Here is a 22,361-nt window from a genome sequence, read left to right on the forward strand (position 1 = left end):
TATGAGTATATCTACAGACTTTATTAGTCGAATAATGTTTTGCTGGCACATATACGAGGCAGCTTCGCTTCTATCAGGGGTCCCAAGATCTCTCACGCTTGTTTTTTTTTTTTTTTTTTTTTTTTTTTTTTTTCGTAGAAGCGTAATGTTTGGTTAAAACTAATATTGGTTTATCTATAAATCTTTTGGTTTAAGTACCTATAAAATCATATCAGGTCTCTGAAATAAAAAAAAACAAGCTTACTGTTCTTTATTAAAGTTAAAAATAGTAGAGTCCAAGTGGGAACTGAATGATTAAAAGTTGTAAACGGTTACAGAATTTAATTATCTATAGGTGCTCCTTCAACCAGAGATTCTGACTAAAAAGATCATATTAAATAGCTGAAGATAAAACGTATTATTGTCGCAAAGCAAGTATAGAGCAAAAAAAGACCAGAAATAGTTCAAAGAGAAGGCTATTATTCATTTATTTAGTTAAAAGTTAACTCTTATAGGTGACTTCTGAAGCTAGAGTTGTATGCACTACGGAACATTGTGTAGCGTAGCGTGTATGCCAGCATCTCTTGTTTACCGTGGAAATATTCACTCTCTATGGACAAATTTTTTTTTAATTTCCCTTTTCACTTGCAAAGGTACATTTCACTTTCTAGTCTTTCTCACACCAATCGTTTAACATAACTAAATCATAATTCTTCTATATCTTCATTATCTGTTTCCCGATGAACTTTACCACTCAATCCTCATTTTGTCCGCCTAATAAATCCCGATGCAATGAAACTTTAAAGCTCACCTATTTTTATATTGAAACTATCTTCCTATTTTTATTCATAAAACCTATATTCTTTTTCATAAAATCTACCTTAAATCTCCAAAGCTGTACGCCAACTAAACATAAACGCAGTTATTTTTTCATTGCTTAATACTGACTTTCTGTTACTAATTATGTAATGACCTTTAACCTTATCTTTTTCTTCAAATTTTACTGCTAGAACTAATTTCCACACAAACTCTTTTAAAAGATTATTTTCAATTTTTCATACTTTATTTAACATCTACGTTTCACACAACTAATGCAGTCAAAATCCTTTATAAAATTTAAAAAATCCTGTCCCTTCTGAAAATACCTGCGCATTTCCAAGAAAGCATCTTAACATTGTTTCCCCACTTGTGATAGACCATTTTGCTTTCCTAGTCCTTAATATGCCACTCATTTCTCTGAACCCAACGCAAAAAGTTTTTCATTTTTTCATACTCTCATTAAAATTGTTTGTCTTCGTACAGCCTTTAACACTCTTTTTTTCTCCTTGTTACTCCTCCCACGTAAGCTTTCTGGTCTATGAAAATTCATCAAGAGTATTGATGACTGACTGATATTTTTTTTCAGAAATTTGTTTTTTCCTTCAGTTGTGCGGGCCCATCGGTCTCGGCCTTAAGTGGCCTTATGAAAAACCAGCACTCATACCACGCAGCGACTGAGTCCGCAACGTCACTCATTTTTTGTATTTAAAAAAAATATCAAGTATGACTTTATTTCCAGTAAAATTTTTTTCAATAAATCCTTCCTCACTTTCAAGAAGTCCAAGAATAAACGTTACTTCTAAAAATTACCAAGCACCACTACTTTTTTAATGCCAACTACCATATAAGACTGTACTCATTTATTCCTACATAATTGTTCATTCAACATTTCAAAGTTTAAGTTTTAGATTAATATTTTTTTTTTTATTCACAATACTGGAAGCGATAAATGTGTACGAATACAGAATAACGTTATATTCGGAGCGTAAGCGAGCACGAATACAAGAACTTATTTGGCACGAGCAAACTGAGAGTACCTTGCCTAAGCTTAGCTGACTGTTCATTCCGCTCTACTAAGACATTTTTTTGTACTACTCTGCTTAAGCCGAATATGCCCCAGTAGTCATATATCGTCATGTGTAACTCGTGTACTCAGTATAGGTCGAAAGCACCCTCTTATAGTTATACTAGGGTAAATTTGTCCATTATACGTAACCAAGAAAATTTAGCAATTTCTTCAATTTTTGATATAAATTTGTGAAATAACGTTTGCTAGCACATTACGCGTTATGTAGCATTTTCATCAAGTACCCCAGTTGCTAATAGTTGACATTATAAGCTACTATCAAAAAACTTTTTTGAATAACCAAGGGAAGTTGATTTCTGAAAATTGACTAAGAAAGTTGTAGATAAAAGTTTAGCGATTTTGTAGGCTGGGGTCCAATTGCGTCCTTTAAGACAATACTAATGACTTTAAGGCAACCACGAATTCGTGGTTTCGGTAGGGTTTCACTTACTGCATTATGAATTGCCAATTAAAAGTCAACAAAAACAGTAGGTGGGTTAAATGAGAAATGAATTTTTTACACTCAGATTTTATAATAGAAAATACTTTGCAATAACTCACACCTTTTAGTTACGTTTTCAATGTCAGTGTAAATCCTAGGCTACCACACATAGGATCGGACCAGCGCTTTCATTCTGACTACACCCATATGGCCATTATGTAATTTAGATAAAACAGTATCACGCAAGGATTTCGGTACAATTAACCTATGGCCCGATAAATTAAAATTATTTTTTAATGACAGTTCAGACACTTTGTTTTAAAAAATTTTTAACTCATCACTGACTACGCCTGGACAAACAGTTTTAATGTTTTTACTGGTCAAACTAAGTATTAATAAGCAATCAGCATGTTCATTGTTTTTCCCCTTAATATGTCGTACTTGATAATTTAAGCCTGATAAGAAAACTGCCCACCTTTGCAGATGGCTTGCAAACATTTGTTGAATACTTCGCTTGTCCTCAAAAATAAAAACTAGAGGTTTATAATCTACCTCAAGACTTAAAAGAAGACCGAACAAGAATTGGTTGAATTCATGAACTGCAAATACAATGGCTAATGCTTCACGATCTACTTGTGCGTAGTTTTTATTAACTTTGGTAAGCATACATGATTTAAACGCAACTAGCCTTTCACATATAACACCATGGGGAATTACATGTAAAAGAACAGCAAGAATACCTGTTGGTAATGCATTGCACGTTACCTTAATAGGTAATTTAAGGTTGAAATGTGTTAACACTTCGTTGGATGCTAATCTACGTTTTGCATTGCTTTAAGCATTTTAACAATCTGTTGACCAGAACGATTTTATATCTTTTCTTAGCAAGTCAAATAAGGAGCTTAACAACACAGCATAGTTTTTTATAAACTTAGAATAAACGTTTATCATGCCTAAAAAAGTGTGTAATTTTTTAATGTTCTTTGGTCTTTAAATTTGTCAAATTGCCTCTAGTTTTTCATCAGCTTCATGAAGACTCTTAGAATCTAAGCTATAAGCTGAAAAATTAATTTTACCTTTCGTCAGCTCAAACTGTCTTACCACTACCGTCAATTCTATCTTTTGCAATTTAAGTATAACCTGTCTCAATCTGTTGTTGTGTTCTGCTTGGTCACGCCATCTAATACGAATATTCTCAAAAAAGATACATACTCTTGGAATATCCAACAAAAGCGTTTTTATCCTCTGAAACCAACAAGGTACCGATGCGACACCATAAGCCAAACAAGTATAATGACATAAACCCTAATTTGCAGTTATGGTAGTTATCGCTTGTGACATGGCATCAAGCTCAATCGGTGATACGCTTGCTTTAGATCTAATTTTGATTATACTGCATGACCTTGTAAGGTCGCTAGAACATCTTAAATGCAAGTTATCCGGTGCCTGTCTATTTTCATGAAGAGGTTCAGTTTGACTTTAAAATCACCATAAATTCTTACTTGGCCTTTTTTCTTAATAGAAACAATAAAAGTAGCCCCTTTGATGGACTACACTGGTACTAATGTTATTGTGTTTTCTAAGCAATCTAATTGTTTTTCAACTAATTCTCTTACTACGCATGGTATGGTGTGAGTTTTTTTGGAAATCAATGTGGTATTTTCCTTCAATAAAATTTCAAACTCTTATATATTGTATAATCCAAGCTGACTGGAACAGCCGCATCACCATGCCGGTATATCTCTTAAACCAGCTCAAGGATAAGCTGAGCTTACAGTAGTAAGCCATTTTTTCGAATGAAAGTTTTCAAATATTGCTTAATTAACTGAAACTGTATCAATTTTAAATTTAATTATAACACTTTTAACTTTTAAAGTCTCTGTAAGTGATTTCATATAAGAATTAACATAGTTCAAAATTAAATACAAGTTAGCACTTATAACATCTTCACTTTTACTTGACGCATGATCCTGTACATAATATTGTTTGCCCTTGAAATTCAGACGGTTCCTTCTACATTAAACGTTGTTACAATCGACTTTACACATACTACTTAAATTTCCCATTTCACTGCATGTACGACATACACGTTCATGGTATCTAAAATTTGACGCTGTATGGTTTGTATATCCACTATAAAAAAATTTAATACCTGATGCTTGCTGGTTTACCTTGTTGGAAAAAAATTGATTCAGGGTAAATGTTCCAGAAAATTTATTGCACTAGGAAAATTTAATGTAATACCTCGTAAAGATCGCGAACGTTTTTTTCTCAAGTCAATATTTGTTTAAAAAAAATAAGTTAGCTTAAAACGCATGCGCGCGCACACACACACACACAATAAAGAAAGAGGTACAACTCTGTTAACAAATTTTAAACTTGGTTCTGACTTTTCAACTTATTAACTTTCAGAAAATATTGATAGAAGTACAATGTGGACTTAATATGAAAAATTCTTTATGGAGAATTTGAATTGCAATAAAGGAAGTGGAGCTCTTTTATACCTGAACTTTATTTTTATATAGAAGATAAGATTTCTAAAATTTTTAACTGCCAAAGCCGACATTGGTCTAGTTTATATTAGTTTGTACACGTGATATTTAAGGATAATTTGAAGAAATTTATTTTTAGAAAAAAATGTTTAACACTCCTTATTTACAATCAAATAGGAATTAAAAACCTATCTTTTAAAATATATGTAAAGAAAAATAAAAAAAAAATTTATTAGTGGTCCAGAATTTTTAGGTGACACCTTTTCATGCAAAACAATGACACACTCTTTTTATGTTGAGTGCTTCTTGAGACAGCAGTAGATCTTAATAAATAGATGCAATTATTTAATAGAAATTATCATTTCCAGCTGTGGTCTGGTAGTTTAAAAGCAACGTAAAACATCGGTCCTTACTGCTGTGTAATGGACTGAGTCACAATAAATTTGAGGCGATTTTTACGATGTCAAGGACGTAAGCATACATATAAGAATACAGCAATGCAAAGTCAAACAGAACAGAAACGTTGTACCTAAGAAAATAGAGATATTTAAAGAATGGCTATTAAATAATCCTTGTTGATGTCCTATTTTATTTCTAAGAAAAGAAACTTATAGTATGCACGTACAGGAACTATATAACTACCAAACGGGACGACTAGTCATACAATATTTCGATTATTACTAGATGTACAAAGTACAAAAAGTTTTTTGGAAAAAAAATTTTCAGAATTAAAATCCAATAAAAAAAATTACGATTAAGAAAAAAAATTTACATCATAAACTTAGAAGGTGATTTTTGTCATTGGTGACATTAAAGACAGAGACCCAAAAGAAGAAAATGAAGATAAAGGTATTATAACATATACATTTCACATACATAACATCTGCTCTCTTTTCTTTCCTATAACCTGGTGAGTAGTTGGACTTTCTGCTGGCCCCGCGGTCTGTGACGGAGCGTAGGACTACATTCCACAACCTTTAATTTTCAATTGAAGGAAGAGTTGAATGAAAGTAATAATTATTTTATATAATTAGCAGCAGAGCATGGTTTGTAGTATCTAGCTACTTGATTGCTTATTCGCTTAAAAAAGAAGAAAAAACAAACACAAAATCACGTTTGCGTACTTTAAAACTAATTCTACGTTCAATATATTTGCGCGCGCACCGGATCATATGATGCCACGCGCGAACAGTGTGTCTGCATGAAATTATGAAAAAAACGCGACTGTTAATATACATCTTAATAAAATCATATAAATGTATAATTTTAAATGAACAGATACTTAAATAGATATACACTTAGCCACTTTTACCCATACATACTTACTAGATAAAACTAATACACTACTCCTACCCTGAACCTGCTAACCACAGCGGTTCATCCCCTTAGTTCTGGTTAAGTAGCAGACATTCTATACCCAAGATATGCTAAGCAAAGCGGTTTTTTAATCCTATCCTGAATTTGCTAACCAGAGGGGCTCCCCCTTCAGTTCTGCTTGAGTAGCGAACATTCTATACCCAAGATCTGCTAAGCTGAGCGGTCTTTCTATTCCTATCCTGAATCTGCTAACCAGAGCGGTTCATCTCCTTAGTACTGCTGAAATAGCAGACACTCTTTACCCTAGATCTGCTCCTTAAACCGATCTTTATAAAAAATAAAATAAAATAAACAAATAAATAAATACATATACACGAACAAATTTGCTCATAATATTGTTAGTTGTAGAAAAAGAATTCTTAAAGATGGAGTAAGGATTTAATATAATCTAATAATTACAATTACAAATACACAACTTATCAATTTTTTTTTCATGTAACGATATTTAATAAGAACCCTGACACATAATTTTGTGAGTAGTAAGAAAAATAATAGAAGCACTAAGAAATTGTTTGTGAAGGAGCTTGTAAAAGAGAAAAGTGTCCAAGAAAATAGATTGGAATTAATTAATGATCAAATACAAAATTACCATAATTTATACAATTTAGATACTGGATTATCAAAAATAAAATTAGTAATTTTAAAGCAGAAATCAACAAGCATTATGCCAATTTAATCATTTTCGTGAAAAGGGAACTCTTAAAATTTAAGAAATTAAAAGCTCTGGGAATTTACTAACAATTCAAAAATTAGTATAAATTTTCTCGCCTCATTCATGGTTCATAGGCACATAAATTGCTCGTTTGGTTATAAAACATTTTTTGCATGCTGAAAACGGCCGATTTAAGGATTTCTCACAACTTTCGACACAGCGCACCACTGAAAAAAATTCGAAAAAATACATAGGAGTGTATTTTTCTGCTCTACAAGATGGTTAAATAATGTTGACCGTTTCAAAAAGGCAACATGCTTAAAATCAGATTTTAAAGTCAAAATAATGTTTTTTAAGGTTATAATAATCTTGGATGACGCTTCAAAAATTTTTACGTAAGAGTTATGATATTTTTTATAGTCTTTAATTTTTTCAGATTTTTTTTACTTATTAGAAGCCGAGATGAAAAAAATGCAAAAAATAAGGTTATTTGGGTTCCGAGGATTAAAAAAACATTTTCGGGACCTCGCATTTTTTTTTCAATTTTTTTACACCTGAATAAACCTCTTAGCCAGATTAAAAAAGATTGAGATCAATTCATCGTTATTAACCGAGGATTTCCTTTCATCCTTACCATAAAGGGATGGTCATATAGTGTGCCTAACGGCAGCAATATCTATTCATGGATAAAGACACCGTTGATTTGAAAACAATAAGCTATTATAGGTCTTTGTTTACTCAAAATCTATGTAAAAATTCTACTCAAAATCTAAATTATTGTAAGTAGGGTTATAATGGTTAAATAAAAACTTATTTTTTTTGTGATTATCAAATGGATTTGTTTTATATTGCTCATCATAACTGTTTTGATATACTATAACTTCATTAGTCAAATTGCAATGAGCAATCATTGTAACGTGTTCATCAATAACTTTAAAAACTCGTCCTTAAACATCGTTTTGTTCAGAATCCGGTTGCAGTTTGGATATTGTCAAATTTTTAGTTAAATATTTTGTTGAGATAAATTTTAACATTTTTTCTGTTGTATTTTTACTTCGTTCATCAATAATTCTCTATTATTCTAATTTTGCAGCAGGGAGTACGTGGAATAGCTAATTTGTTTCTGGATCATCTAGGAAAAATAACATGTCACTGATGATATCATAAATGTTGATTGTGACACTTTCAGGTAAAGTTTGTTCAAAAGAATTTTAGTTCTTTTGTTAAAGGTATAATTACATTTAATATCCTATCAATGACGTATGAATAAAAGAAATTTTTGCCCATTTTACCTTACATTTATGTAAGGTACATTAAGGTTAATTACATTAAGGTAATATCATTTAGACTTATTAGGACATGAAATAAAGACCTGAATGCCTTTAGATTCAGTTGTCATTAAATTTTCACTTGTATTAAATTAGAGGAACACTTACTGTAATACTCTTCACATCCAAACTTGAATAACTTAGTAGTATTAAATAAAGTTGTTCGTATAAAATGGAGATGTTACTAACTTGACATTTTTTCAGTTTAGAAGAATCGATTTATTGTTTTTTAGTAATGTATAACTAATGGTACATCAGAGAGTACAAAAATTTTACATTATGTTTTCCCAGGTCAGAAAGTTTCAACATGAGCGCCCGAAGAGCGCGGTTGTTGTATCTTTGTGCTCGAGTAATGTGTAAAGTTTTTTTTTTACCTAGGGCGCAAAATGCGATTTTGCGGCTGTGGGCACACTTTGCTTCCAGTAAATTATTTTGGGTCGTAGAGCAGAAAACAACTTTGGGGGTAAAAATTTTTTCTGCCAGAGGGCTCAAAGTAATTACAAGGGCGCAAAGTGACAAATGCACCTTGAACGCATAGTAAGAAAAAAAATTTTTTACATCTTGGACGTTTTTGAGAGGCTGGTGTGCCCTCAGTAGGTAAAATATGATTCACCACATAAGTGCCATCGCACTGTGGCTATTTTACGTCCCTCAGACCCTGCTTCACAGGTCTCTCAGGCCGCAAAATAGTCCTGTATACGATGGCACTTAACTGACGAAAACTTCCATTGTTTTCCCTAATGGTTTCATCGAATCATATTTTTATTATAAATTCAAAACTTAGAGCCTTTAATAAAATGTGTGCTCATTTTAAAAATTAACCAAAAAATTTATTTCTACTACTAACTAGAGCCTAAAAATTTACATTGTCAAAGATATTATCACTATGACTTGAAAAGTAACACTTAAATATATTCTTAATCACCAAACATTTCATTTATGTTTTTTTTTTTTTCTTTAACAGTACGCAGAAGACCAACTTATAATGCTTTAAGAGGACTATTAGTAAACAAAAACCTAAAAGTTTATTGATTGCGAATATTATGATTTTGTACAAACGATGTAGCTGTTTAGACGACGTGCATATGTTTTATTATTATAATAGATTTTTTATAAGCAATTCCAAAAATTTTGAAAATGATGCATGACTCAAGTACGATGTAAAATATAGGGTATTTCATGAAAAAGAGTGGTGAACTAGGGATGAAGGGGGTAAAATTTTTCAAGTCTGACATTAAATTCGTAATCAGCGTCCTCACAAACCTCCGAGTTAGAAATTTCAGATCAACTACTTGATTTTTTAATTTTTGGCCAGTTTTTTGGGATTTGGTCCCACTGTGCGTAGGGTAAATCCAAGAATAACTTAATTGATTCTAGTTACGTGATGTCTTTAAAAGTGTGTTAGCTGTCATTTTGTGAGCACACATAACATTTTCTCAAGTTCTTAAGTAATTACAAGCCCGTGTGTAGATTTCAAATGATTCCTGCTGCCTGGACATGTTGTTCTTCTCTCACTAATTTGTGGTTAATTTGAATTTAATTTTTTTTTAAACTCAAATACGATACGCTTGTTAATATGCTGTACTAAAATTACTGGAAGATAGTTAACTGTGCAATTTTTGACTTTTGATATAAGTCCAGTGGTATGAGGGAGGAAGACTTCATAGATGAAATAATTAGCTCTAAATGCTCTTGTGAGCATAAGTCGGGGATAAATAATTAATTTTTTTTTAATTTTATTACGTCATACAAGTATTTAATATCAGTTAAGCTGCCAGTTAAAAGTTGCTGTCTTTAAAATATAATATAAAGCAAATTAATAATGTTGTGAGTTGGAAGATTGATTATCATTTTGTGGATTTGTGATCGATGATGAGCCATATCGCGTCATAATTAAGTAATTCTTATTAAAACATATTTGATCTTATTTATCTTAAGAATGAATGAAAAAGTGTTAATAAACTAACAGAGAAAAATGTCGAAATCGTTTATTCAGACACATAATTTTATTCTTTTTTATTTTGTACTTCACGTTCAGAGGTGTCCAATTCGTTGCCAACTCGAAATTTTGTGACTTTAAGTATTATTGTACTTGTTTTATTTTCACATTATAAAGTCAGCAATGGCTATTCTATTTTTAAATAAGTGTGACTCATTATATTTTCCCTCAAGCTGTTCTGTTCCACGCCATTGAATAATTATAACGGCTTATTTCAACCCCTCATAACGATTAAGTTTACATTCAGAAGATAAATTTCTTCTTCCTATATCCATACCTTTACTTTCAGAGTTTGAGCATACAGCACACCCAAAATGCATTTTATTAAGATGCTTGAGAAATTGGAATTAGCACATTTCCAACTGTTGAACCATGCTTTAAACATATTTAAAGTTCATGTTAATGATGGAATACATAAAAGATTCGCTATTTTACTTTCCACACTAATGAACAAGGTAAATTAGAGAGAATTTTTATTATAATTAAAACTATTCCATGAATTTTAAGAGAGTAACGATTTTTAATTTACTGTTCGAACGTATTCCCTATGTTTTGATAAAACTTGGATTACTTTTGCTCTATAACTTTAATCAAATAATAGTTTAGCATTATAGGTAAAATATTCAATACGTATATTTTAGGACATATACAGGTGGTTTCTACGTTAAGACAAGAACGCAACTATCATGAAAAACCTAACGTACATTAAACTCGCTATTACTCAAAGGATCGGAGGTAAAGTATTGCCAAAATAATCAAGAATACATCCATGGATGCTCTAGTTTTTAATAAACTCTGTCTGGGTTTAGAAATATTTTTCGTTTGGTCACAAAAAATTGTAACCTAAAAGTGCATTCTTTAATATATTTTGACGGCAAAAATGTGTTAAAAATAAAAAATTTTCTAATCCAACATTGTTTTTTCATGTTTTTCGAGTACGTGTATTAATTTACAAATCCTTAGGTGCAACAGGAAAAAATGGATTGGCAATTCAGTAGACCGGCTTCTCACCACGTGAGAAAAATAGCACAGAGTTTAAGTCATATTTTAACTTTTTTACTGTTCATTCTAAGTTTTTTTTTTTAAGTTTGCTTTTTCCTCAACACGCCGGTCTATTTCTCATGAATATGGTAAATCAAGTTTTGAAAATACTCAACAATGTGTCCTTCTTCGACATCTCATGTGTTATATTTTTAACTTAAAAGTAAAACATCTGATAAACTACGCGTTCAAAAATGTGAAAACATTCAAATGTAGTCATGGCAACATCAAAAATGACTTATGAAGTTTTAATAATCATAGCGAATCAAATGTTTAACAATAGGGACCACCTTGAGGTAGTGTCAGAGCAAATAAAAAGTTTGAAGTATTAACGAACATGGTAAAAACTCCTTACCTCCTGGTAAAAACTCCATAATAAGGTATAAATTTATTGGATCTTGAAAGCTGTAATACATTTTAACAACCCATTGATGATCAGCTTCAACAAGGATATCTCTTTCTGCTCTTACGTGAGCAACTTGCTCTTTTTCAAGCATGTCAGCTTTCCGAAGTATTTTCATTGCATATACATGTCCAGTGTCTTTTTTTTGAACGAGCCTTACCTAAAATTGAAAAAAAAATTTTAAAAGCATGATAAAAAAAGTACTTGCATTTTAAGTATGTTTATTTCAACGCACAGAAGCATATCATGAAACTAAAGATCTAAAAAAAATACTGTCATATAGAGAGAATGCATTGCGTATTCATTAGAGTTTTGCATAAATAGTTCAATTATGATTTTTGTGAAATAATAATTATAGTAGTGACAGACGTTTATTTTATATATATATATATATATATATATGTATTTGGGAAAGTCACAAGTGAGCCTGTTCCCGGTACTCAAGGATGCCGGAGGTAGAATGCCAGGTCGTGGAAGAAAGAACTCATCACGTATTAAAGCTTACAATTAATTGATACAAAACAAATCATTGTGTAGAGAAAGAGTCATAGTAACATTGGAAATGTCTCGAAACGTTGACCGTAAGCGAGGCGCATGCCTACGTTGTCGCTGATCGAAACGCGGGGCGAGAGTGAGGACGAGCTACGCTCTCTTCGTCACCACCTAAAGGTAGGCGCTGCTGAGGAGAGCGGGGGCTCGAGCTGTTGACGGCCTTTTCTGCTAGAGCGCGCTACCACAGCGCTCACGAGATGAGCTGTTGCTTGCGGCGCTAAGCTGGTTTTTGGCTTCGGCTGTGCCACCACAGGGACTCCCCCCTCTAGTGTTGTTTGCCAGAGGCAAACAAAACGATACTCTTCTGATCTTGGCAGTTGTCGGAATTGGCTCTGCCAAGGGTTGGGTGGGCTGTGGGGCTTCAGAAGGCGTTAATGGTGGGCCAGACGCAGGCATCGGCTGTAGAGAGTGCTCTCCAGAGTGGCTGGCATCTGTGAGTGGTGCTTTAGGGGTTAATCCTGTAGACGGTGGTCCTGTAGGTTGTAATTGAGCAGCGCTGTCAGGTTCTGTGACTGCAAGATCGGCTGCTTCAAAGTAGGCTGGCTTTAGCGTGTCCGTGGAGACCGTGTGTGGCTGGCCGTTCACCTCGATAGTGTAATTGCGTTCGTCGACGCGACGGATAACCGTGTGCGGCCCGGAGTATGGAGGATCCAGGGGCTTCCGGATTGCGTCGATGCGTCCAAAGACGTGAGAGCACCTCTGTAGATCGCTGAATACGAACGACTTTTGTGGTGGCAAGTGCCTGGAGGCCTGCACAGGTTTTATGGCGTAGGCCTTGGACGAAAGAGGGTGGGTTAGCAGCTGGATTGCTCTGTACAGTGAAGAACTCGCCCAGCACTCTCAGCGTTGTACCATATAGCATCTGGGCTGGTGATGCTTGGAGGTCCTCCTTGAAGGTGGTGCGCAAACCAAGAAGGACTGAAGGCAGTGCATCTGGCCAAGGGACGTCTGGGTTGCACATCAGTCCGGCCTTGAAAGTTCTGTGAAAGCGCTCTACCATCCCGTTAGATTGTGGGTGGTAGGGTGTCACCCTAATGCGGCGCGAACTAATCATCTTGGCAAGTTCGGTGAAAAGAGCCGACTCGATCTGGACACCTTGGTCAGAGGTGATAGTGAGCGGCATCCCAAAACAAGCGATCCACTCGTTGTAGAGAGCCTTGGCGACAGTTGGGGCCTCTTGATCCGGTATGGATACGGAAACTGGCCATCTGGAGAACCTGTCTATAATGTTCAGGCAGTATTGAAATCCTCTGGTGAGAGGAAGCTTCACCAGGTCGACGTGGATATGGTCGAAGCGGCCATCTGGCGTGTTAAAATCGTCTAGAGCTGACCGATTATGTCGGTTGATCTTGACACGCTGACAGGGCTCGCACTGCTGGGCCCAGCGAATAGCGGCTTTACGCATTTTGGACCACATGAATTTTTCTGAGATAAGGCGGACCGTTGCTCTGACGCTGGGATGCGCAGGATTGTGAAGAACCTCGAACGCTGTCTTGCGAGAACTCTCGGGTAAATATGGCCTCAGGTTTTCCGTGGAGAGGTCGCAAAAAATGCGATGATGATCGATGGTGAGCGGCTGCAGGTCGAGATGAGGGTCCTCCAGTAGATGATGGAGTTCGTCATCCTCGGCTTGAGCATTGGCTACAACCTGGGGCTCCAGGATTGAGGGTATGGATACAGCGTTGATGCGCAAAAGGGCATCGGACACCATTTTGTCCTCTTTTTTGACATGAGCAAGAGTTACCTCGTGTTGCAGGAAATAGTCAAGCTGCCGAGCCTGTCTCGCTGAGGCTTTGTCGGAGCGCTGGCATCCTGCAAAGATGAGTGGCTTATGGTCCCTGTAGACTGTAAATGGGCGTCCTTCGAGCACTCGTTCAAAGACCTTGATTGAGACGTAGATGGCGAGCAGCTCCTTGTCGTAGGCCGCGTATCTCTTCTCGGTCTCGGAAAGCTTCCTTGAAAAAAAACCGAGTGGCCTCCAGGTGCCACGCTGGTACTCCTGCTCTAGGGCTGCTCCGATAGCGGTGTAAGATGCGTCGGTCCTCAAGGCGACCGGAGCATTTGGCCTGAGGAACGTTGTCGTAGCGGCTCTTGCCAGTGCCTCCTTGCACTGTTGGAAGGCGGCGTCGGCTTCAGGTGCCCAGGCGAGCGAAGCCTTTTTACTCCCAGGTGGCAGGTCCTTCAATAAGTCATTAAGGGGAGCCATGACACGTGCAGCTTTGGGTATACAACGCCTGTAAAAGTTAACCATGCCTAGAAAGCGTCGGAGCTCGGAGAAGTTGCTTGGTCTTGGGAAGTCCTGGATGTCCTGGACTTTGCGTGCTGGAGGGCGGACGCCGTCGGCAGACACCGTATAGCCCAGGTAGTTGACCTGGTCCTGCCCAAGGACGCACTTCTATGGGTTTACGCGGAGCTTCGCATTACGTAAAACTTCAAAGAGCTGGCGCAGGTGCTGGAGATGCTGCTCATGGTTCTCAGAGGCCACAAAATGTCGTCCAGATAGCACCTGGCGAAGGAAAGCTCGCGCAGGACGTGGTCGCAGGACCTCGTGAACTCGGAGAGGCTGAATGGAGTCGTGATGGCCGTCTTCGGAATTTCCTCTTAAGTAATAGCGATCTGGTAGAAGGCCTTTTGCAAGTCTATGACGGAGAAAACCTTTCCAAATGCCTCCTGCAGCACATCGTCAATGATTAGCAGGGGGTAGTGGTCTGAAGTAGTACAGGCGTTCAGACACCGGTAGTCTCCAGTGACTCTCCAGCTCCCGCTGGACTTCTCGACTAGGTGGAGAGGACTCACCCACTGGCTGGATGAGGGGCAAACGATGCCTTGCTCTAGGAGACGTCCTATCTCCACCTTGGCTGCCTGCAGACGCGATCCAAGTATAGTCCGGGTCGTAATCTGGAATTTGTGGGAGAAATTATTTGGATAGGATTTTTTTGCATGATCTTACGCAAAATGATCACCTAAAAACGAATTTGCATGTTGCCAGGCTTCAAAGTTGTAGGAAAAATGTTTAAACAAAATTTTTTAAACAAATTAAAAATATTGTTTACTTTGCCCTGAAAAAATTTTTTTAGCTTTTTTGGACAATTCTAAACAAAAAGATGTCTTGCAAATTTTCTCTAAAATCAATACTTTTCGAGATATTAATTGTACAAAGTTTAAAAAACCGTGAAAATCGCCACTTTCAAGTATGAAAAACAACAATAAAAATTAAAAATTTTGATGTTGCCAAAGTTCTCAAATATTCTTCAAACATCCCATGACAAAATCCTAAGGCGTTTCCGGATGTTATTTTATTGCAAACCCTTCATTTTTAATTTACAATCAAGCGTGTGCATCGTTACGGTCGGCCGCTGCTGGCCGCGGCTCTCATGCTCCGTCTCTTTCCCACTCGTGAGGAGTACACGGAATTTACTGGCGCTCATATTTGATTTTAATGGTAAGTATATTATTCTTCTATAGTAATTGTGGGAATAAAAATAATCATACAATCTTTCATATTAATGAAAAATGAGGTTAACCTAACTGTTGCTATATAAACATACATGTATTTAAATAAAAAAATTATTTTAAGTTAAGCCTGCACACGCTTAATTGTAAATTAAAGATGAAGGGTTTGCAATAAAATAACATCCGGAAACGCCTTAGGATTTTGTGAAAGGATGTTTGAAGAATATTTGAGAACTTTAGCAACATTAAAATTTTTAATTTTTATTGTTGTTTTTCATACTTGATAGTGGCGATTCTCACGGTTTTTTAAACTTTGTACAATTAATATCTCGAAAAGTATTGATTTTAGAGAAAATTTGCAAGACATCTTTTTGTTTAGAATTGTCCAAAAAAGCTAAAAAAAAATTTTCCAGGGCAAAGTAAACAATATTTTTAATTTGTTTAAAAAATTTTGTTTAAACATTTTTCCTACAACTTTGAAGCCTGGCAACATGCAAATTCATTTTTAGGTGATCATTTTGCGTAAGATCATGCAAAAAAATCCTATCCAAATAATTTCTCCCACGAATTCCAGATTACGACCCGGACTAGTACACTAGTAGACGTCGAGGACGTTCAACGACCGGCGGGCCTGTTGTGTGGATGGTGTGGTGCACTGGCAGGTCAGGAAGCGCTGCCATAGTAGCCTCTGGGGAGCAAACGTCAGCGTACTCTACGAGGAGGTCCGAGTAACGGCGTCCCAGGTCTCCAGGTGGAGCCTGCGCTGGAGTCGTCGCCACTGACACTCTGTGCACTGATGCAGGAGCCAGGGAGACAAGCTTGGTCGTTGAGTCAATGAGACGCTTACCCTTGACGTCGACCAGGTACCCGAAATGCGTCAAGAAGCCTATTGACAGGATGTGGGTGCCGTATGTGGATATCGGCGAGACGTTAACAACCGTGAGCATCAACGGCTGACGTTGCAGTTTCCGATCCTTGATGAGGTGCCTGGGAAGAAGCGAGATGACGGACCCAGAGTCGACCAGGAAATTTACCCGGAACTCTTGGTCGAAGATATGAAAGCGGTTCACTGAGGATTCGGATTGGCCCGCCTTCGCCACTTGGGACAAAGGCGGCCTCACAGGTTTTCCGAACCAGCCGAACCGAAGGTGCACGGTGGACAGCACTTCTTTGCGGCTGCCCCGAACCACTGGTGGAACCGGCACCAGTCTGGGTTTGCGGCGTTGTTCGCTGCCTGGTTGACTCTTCCTCTAGAGCGCGACCTGAATCGGTTCCGGCCGCGAGGCTGTTTTTTGTCCAAGAGCAGTTGGTTGAGCATCTCGCGTAGCTCAGCGACCTCTTGTGCAAGACCAGAATTGGCTGGCTGTACAGGCCCCATTGTAGGAGCTGGTGGAGTAGCCACGGCGTTGACGTTAGGTAGAGATTCTATGAGCTCGTCTGCCATGCTGCTAAGCTCATCAAGGGAAGCCGTCTTTATGATACGGAGGATACCATTGACCTGTAAAGGGAGAAAATCGAGCCATCTAACCTTTAAGATCTTGTCTGTGACCTCGCCGGCAGCGAGACTCTTCATTTGGCGGAGGAGCTGCAAAGATTTGGAGTCTGCTAGTTGAAGCTGCCCAAAAAGTTTACGCAGCTGGGCGTCGGCTGAGTCCTGGAAACAAGACAGAATCGCTTCTTTGATCACCTTGAACCGGCCCGTCACTGGAAGGTTGGCGGCCCCTGTCGGACAGCTCCGACACCACTTGACCTGAGAGCGCGCTGACAAGATCGATGTACCGTTGCGAATCGTCCGTGGTACCGATGGCTTCAAGGATGATTTCCGCTTGTGCGACCCAGGCTGCAGGCGCCTAAAATCTCAAGCACACTGTATATATTTTTGTAACACAAAAGTATTACAGGATAACAGTTTTGCTATATTATTAAATATTTAAAAAATTTTTCACGTCAATCATTCAAATGATAGGTATAAAATAAGATAAAAGTGCGGTGTAATTAAAAGTGGATGAATAGAGAGTGTTTTTTATTTTATAATTATTTAAAAACAAAACGGATATTTGATAATTATTCAAAAAAATCTCCACTTCAATGTAGCTTTGGTTTTTAATAATTGATAAACACTCTTTTTTACTTGTTGTAAAACATTAGAAAAGACTACTAAGTATTACCAAGCGTTAGTTGATTTTCAAAAATGTCATTAAATTTGAAATATTCTGAATTATGTGATATATTATGGAGCAGGGAGGATAACCATGTACCTGATATAGATTCGCTTGTTAGTAGTCTGAAAAGTAAATACTCATTGTCTGACAATCATGAAAATAACGTGAGAAAATAATTCATTTGTATTGCAATTTAAACAAAAATGGAATGCTGTTTTTCGAAAAAAGGATATGTTTAAGACAAAACATTCAGATTTTCTTGATAAAACAATATCTATAAAATGAGATGATGAATTTTCTTCCAATCAATTGACATCACCTGGCAATACTTTGTCTACATCAGAATGTTTGACAACGACGAGAAGACCACGTTTATCTTTTGAAGAGGCATCTTCAAAAACACAGTATCGATGTGCCCTTGAGATTGCAAACAAACACACCAAAGAAGAACTATCTCTGGCCTTAAAAATTAAATTGCGATCATGTATCATAAAAAATGTCTCGAAAAAGCACGTATCCAACGAAGAAACTGATTTACCAGATATTGAACTGATTAATAAATCATTATGTTTGTTTTCTGACTTAGATTTGTCATACCGCAAATATGAAAAATTAAGAGTTAAGTCAGCCTGTTTGTGGTAAAGGTATCCATTTTCATGAAGAGAAACATTTGATTAAGCTCGCTTTACCAAGGGTTAGGTGGGTTAACCTGCTTGGGGGTTGTTAGGGGTAGTTTATAAGGGTTGCAAAGGTAAATTAGGATATGGTACATCAAGGTTGATGTGTATTAGCCTGTTTGTGGTTGAGATATTAATTTTTTGGTAGAGAAGTAGTCGACTGAATTTTTTTACCTAGGATTAGGTGGATAAGCCCACTTGGGGGTTGATAGGGGTAGCTTACAAGGGTAGAAGGGGTATGTGTGAGTGGAAATTTCATAATATCGCAGTCGCATATGATAATAGGCACCGTTTCGAGTATTTTGAATTTCGTTTTATTGAAATCGGACGAAAATTGAACTGTGGCTGGACTTTTGTCCATTTTTCTACATTGTGCGTCGTCGTCTCCTCGTTCGAATCCTCCAGTGCAGAGAGGGAGAAGGTGCCTATACCTGCGATGTGTATCACGACAGGCGAGACACGTTGGTCCCGCGGCACGCAAGAGCGAGAGAGAGAGAACGCACTACATACAGCACTAACACATGTGCGCGCGTTGCATTTAGGGGGGAGAGGAAACATGCCATCTTCGAGTAACCCAAACAGAAAATGGCGGGCCCACGCGCGTGGCTGTCTCCGGTGCTCAAGGATGCCGGAGGTAGAATGCCAGGTCGTGGAAGAACGAACTCATCACGTATTAAAGCTTACAATTGACAAAAAAAAATCATTGTGTAGAGAACGAATTATAGTAACTTTGGAAATGTCTCGAAGCGTTGACCGTAAACGAGGCGCATGCCTACGTTGTCGCTGATCAAAACACGGGGCGAGAGTGAGGACGAGCTATGCTCTCTTCGGCGCCACCCAAAGGTGAGCGCTGCTAAAGAGAGCTGGGGCTTGAGCTGTTGACGGCCTTTTCTGCTAGAGCGCGCTACCACAGCGCTCGCGGGATGAGCTGTTGCTTGCGGCCCGAAGCTGGTTTTTGGCTTCGGCTGACTGGTGCCGCCACACACACACACACACACACACACACACACATATATATATATATTCCTATACTATGAAGTAATTTTGGAGGGTCTTTCCACACATTACCAACTCCGCATCATTCAGACGCCCTATGCCTGCCACGGAAACCCCTCTAAATAAGGTAAAATCCTATTGGTTTTTACCTTGTTTCTATTGGGTTTAATTTTTATTGAGTCCCTTCCAACCTTCTTTGCCCCTGTTTGATTTTAAAGAGCCCCCTCAGCACTCTCCACCTTATCACCCCTCTTAATAAAGTAAAATTCCATTAGTTTTACCTTATTTCCAATGAATTAAATTTTTGTTCAGCCCCCGATCCGCCCCTTTCCGCCCCCTTACTATTTCTTAACTCTATAACTAGATAACCTGAAAAGCTTCTCTCACCATTTTAAAGAACTACCACCAGCCACCCTTTAGCTACATCTCTAATCGAGGTAAAAGTATGTATGCTATCATGTAATTTTGAGTTAAATTACTTTTTCAATCCTTCCTCTTCATATTTCTACACTTTTCAAGAAAACGACCTCAGCTTCTTCACAATTGCTAAACATGTTGTCTGAACGATGCTCCAATATTTGTTCTAGCCCTCTTTAGACAGATTTCACCACTTCCTTAGAAATTATTTTGTCTATATAATTTGATAACACATTTTCACACTACCCTTGAGGTAGTGCTATGGCACGCTAGTTTGTTTTATCTTTTGCTCCTAATAAGTTTATAAATTGCATTATTTTCTATCAACATAACAAGGGTTTTAATTTTTAAACGAAGTTGTTGTGGAGACAAGATTTCACTAATATTGTTTAGAAATTCAGTTAAAAATTTATATAAGTATCACTATTAGATTTATCATCACCTTTGTAAAGAGCATAAACTATGCTGTACCATGTTCTCATTTATTTTTTGACACGGTTTAAAACTTTTCTATTTAAAAACTAACTATATATGTTATGAGAAGTGAGTAAAACGTTGTGTATTGAAGAGTTAATATTTTTGCCAAAAATATCGAAACAAACATTAGTTGTTTTCTATTTATTTGGCACTTGCAATGATTCAATGTCTCCTTCGCCAATTTTAATAGAAATTCAAAAAAGTGTTTTGTCAATCAAAGGCTTTTATTATAATTTCTTGGGAGTTTTTTTTTTTAAATTTGAAAATTGAATTGAGCTGTATTTAAGTATTACTTCCTTTTCCTTTTCTAAAATTTTTAATAAAACTTATTGGAATTTTTATTATAAATTTTTGCCTTAAATATCTTTAGACATTAAAAACCACGCAAAATAATTTCTCAATTGGCATAGCAGTATAACGTTACATGATTTTTAAAAAATGTTATGAATTTAAAAATCATGCTCTACTTAATCTTATCAAGAACAGCATCTTTAAATTCACTATAAAGTATTCTGTCAACTGTTTTTAATATTTCAAAAGATTCTGCTCCATCGATACGATTTAAAATTAGTTACTACTTTTAAAAATATAAAATTACATGACTCATAATTTAGGACTGAAAATAAAGTAGTTGTGTTAAATCACACAATTCTCATTTTAAAATAGAGTATTAAATTTTGAGTAAAACCTTTAACTTCTTACTTTAAAATCTATGTAAAGGATTTTAATTGATCAATAGCATAGTCTGAGCAGACCTTCAATATTTGTTCTAACCCTTTTTAGACATTTTTCACGACTTTCTTAATAACTACTTTATTCATACAATTTGTTAACACATTTCCATAGCACCCTTGAGGTAGTGCTATACCATGCTGGTATCTTAAATTTTCAATACGATATATAGTCGCATGACTAAATATGTATAGAAAAGCATTACATGATATTTTCATACTAAATCAAAAAATAACAAATAATCTAATGAAATATTGAAACCGTGGACCTTGCTGGTAACCCTATTTACCACGAAAAATGTAGAAATTAAATTAATAATTAATTAAAAAATGTTCTGTCAATTCAACGAATATTGATATAACGTTTTAGAATACGTAACAATATTCAAAGATATAATGATTTAATAATTTTTTTTACAATCATGCTTCTATTACTTTGTTGTGAAACTGGAAAAATCTGTCTTAAATCTTCTCCTACAACAATTATTGTATAACCAAAATCAATATTAGTGTTACATAAATTACGTTAGGCTCTTTGAACTATTTTCAAAGCTTTTTTGAGATCATAGAAGCCTTATCTAATATGGCCAAATCGACTTCTATTAATCTTTTATTTCCAGATTCAAATTCCAAGAAAAAATTTTGTATATTATTTAAATCTCATGGTAAATGAAACGTTCTATAACTGGTCATTCATTTTGAAAATAATGTTAATGTTATACCTTTTCATGCCTTACATAAAATTTTTTTTATTCATGCGCTAAGAGATTCAGGAAAAACATTTCTATTCAAAACTTTAACTAATGATTCGATTTTCCGTCAAAAAAAATGTCAACTTTTGAATCACATGTTATTTTAACAATTGTGATTTGATCTTTAATTTATCATACATTTAATTAAACATTTAAATATGAAAAACCATTTTTTTCATAGTACTGTTTTCATTTATATCAATTTTTTTTGGTGTAAGTAAATTTATATTTTTACATAATTTATCTTTTAATTGTTAACTTTTATTTATATGTAAAAGTTCATGATATTTGTATTTATTTAACTTCAAAAGGCAAACTAAAAAAATAAAGTACCTAATTGATATTAAAAAATTAGGGGGTTGGCACGCGGAGCGCGCAGGGGGCCAAGCATCACTGGTATATGTATAAAAATTTATAACATATATGTACCTGGGTATTACGTAAATATATATGTATGGCAAAAACAGTTTTATTTTGTTATAAACGAGACAAAAAATTCTTTTTTGATATCACACTTTAGATTCACAGAAAGCATCTTTAAAAAAA

The 22,361-nt window shown here is 35.9% G+C and overlaps 1 protein-coding gene across 4 annotated transcripts in view; it reads right to left on the reverse strand.

Annotated features, from left to right (window-relative positions):
- Positions 1-22,361, reverse strand: part of trc (Serine/threonine-protein kinase tricornered) — a 952,993-nt gene that overhangs the window by 580,034 nt on the left and 350,598 nt on the right. For all 4 annotated transcript variants that reach the window (XM_089592301.1, XM_089592302.1, XM_089592300.1 and 1 more), the window contains one exon: positions 11,551-11,758. In XM_089592301.1, coding sequence (XP_089448427.1) covers positions 11,551-11,758 — 208 coding nt within the window. The remainder of the gene's footprint in view (positions 1-11,550; positions 11,759-22,361) is intronic.

The sequence above is a fragment of the Copidosoma floridanum genome, unplaced genomic scaffold (assembly GCF_036245765.1).
Source record: "Copidosoma floridanum isolate Cflo_tuat_1 unplaced genomic scaffold, Cflo_Japanese_pri ptg000016l, whole genome shotgun sequence".
NCBI lineage: Eukaryota > Metazoa > Arthropoda > Insecta > Hymenoptera > Encyrtidae > Copidosoma > Copidosoma floridanum.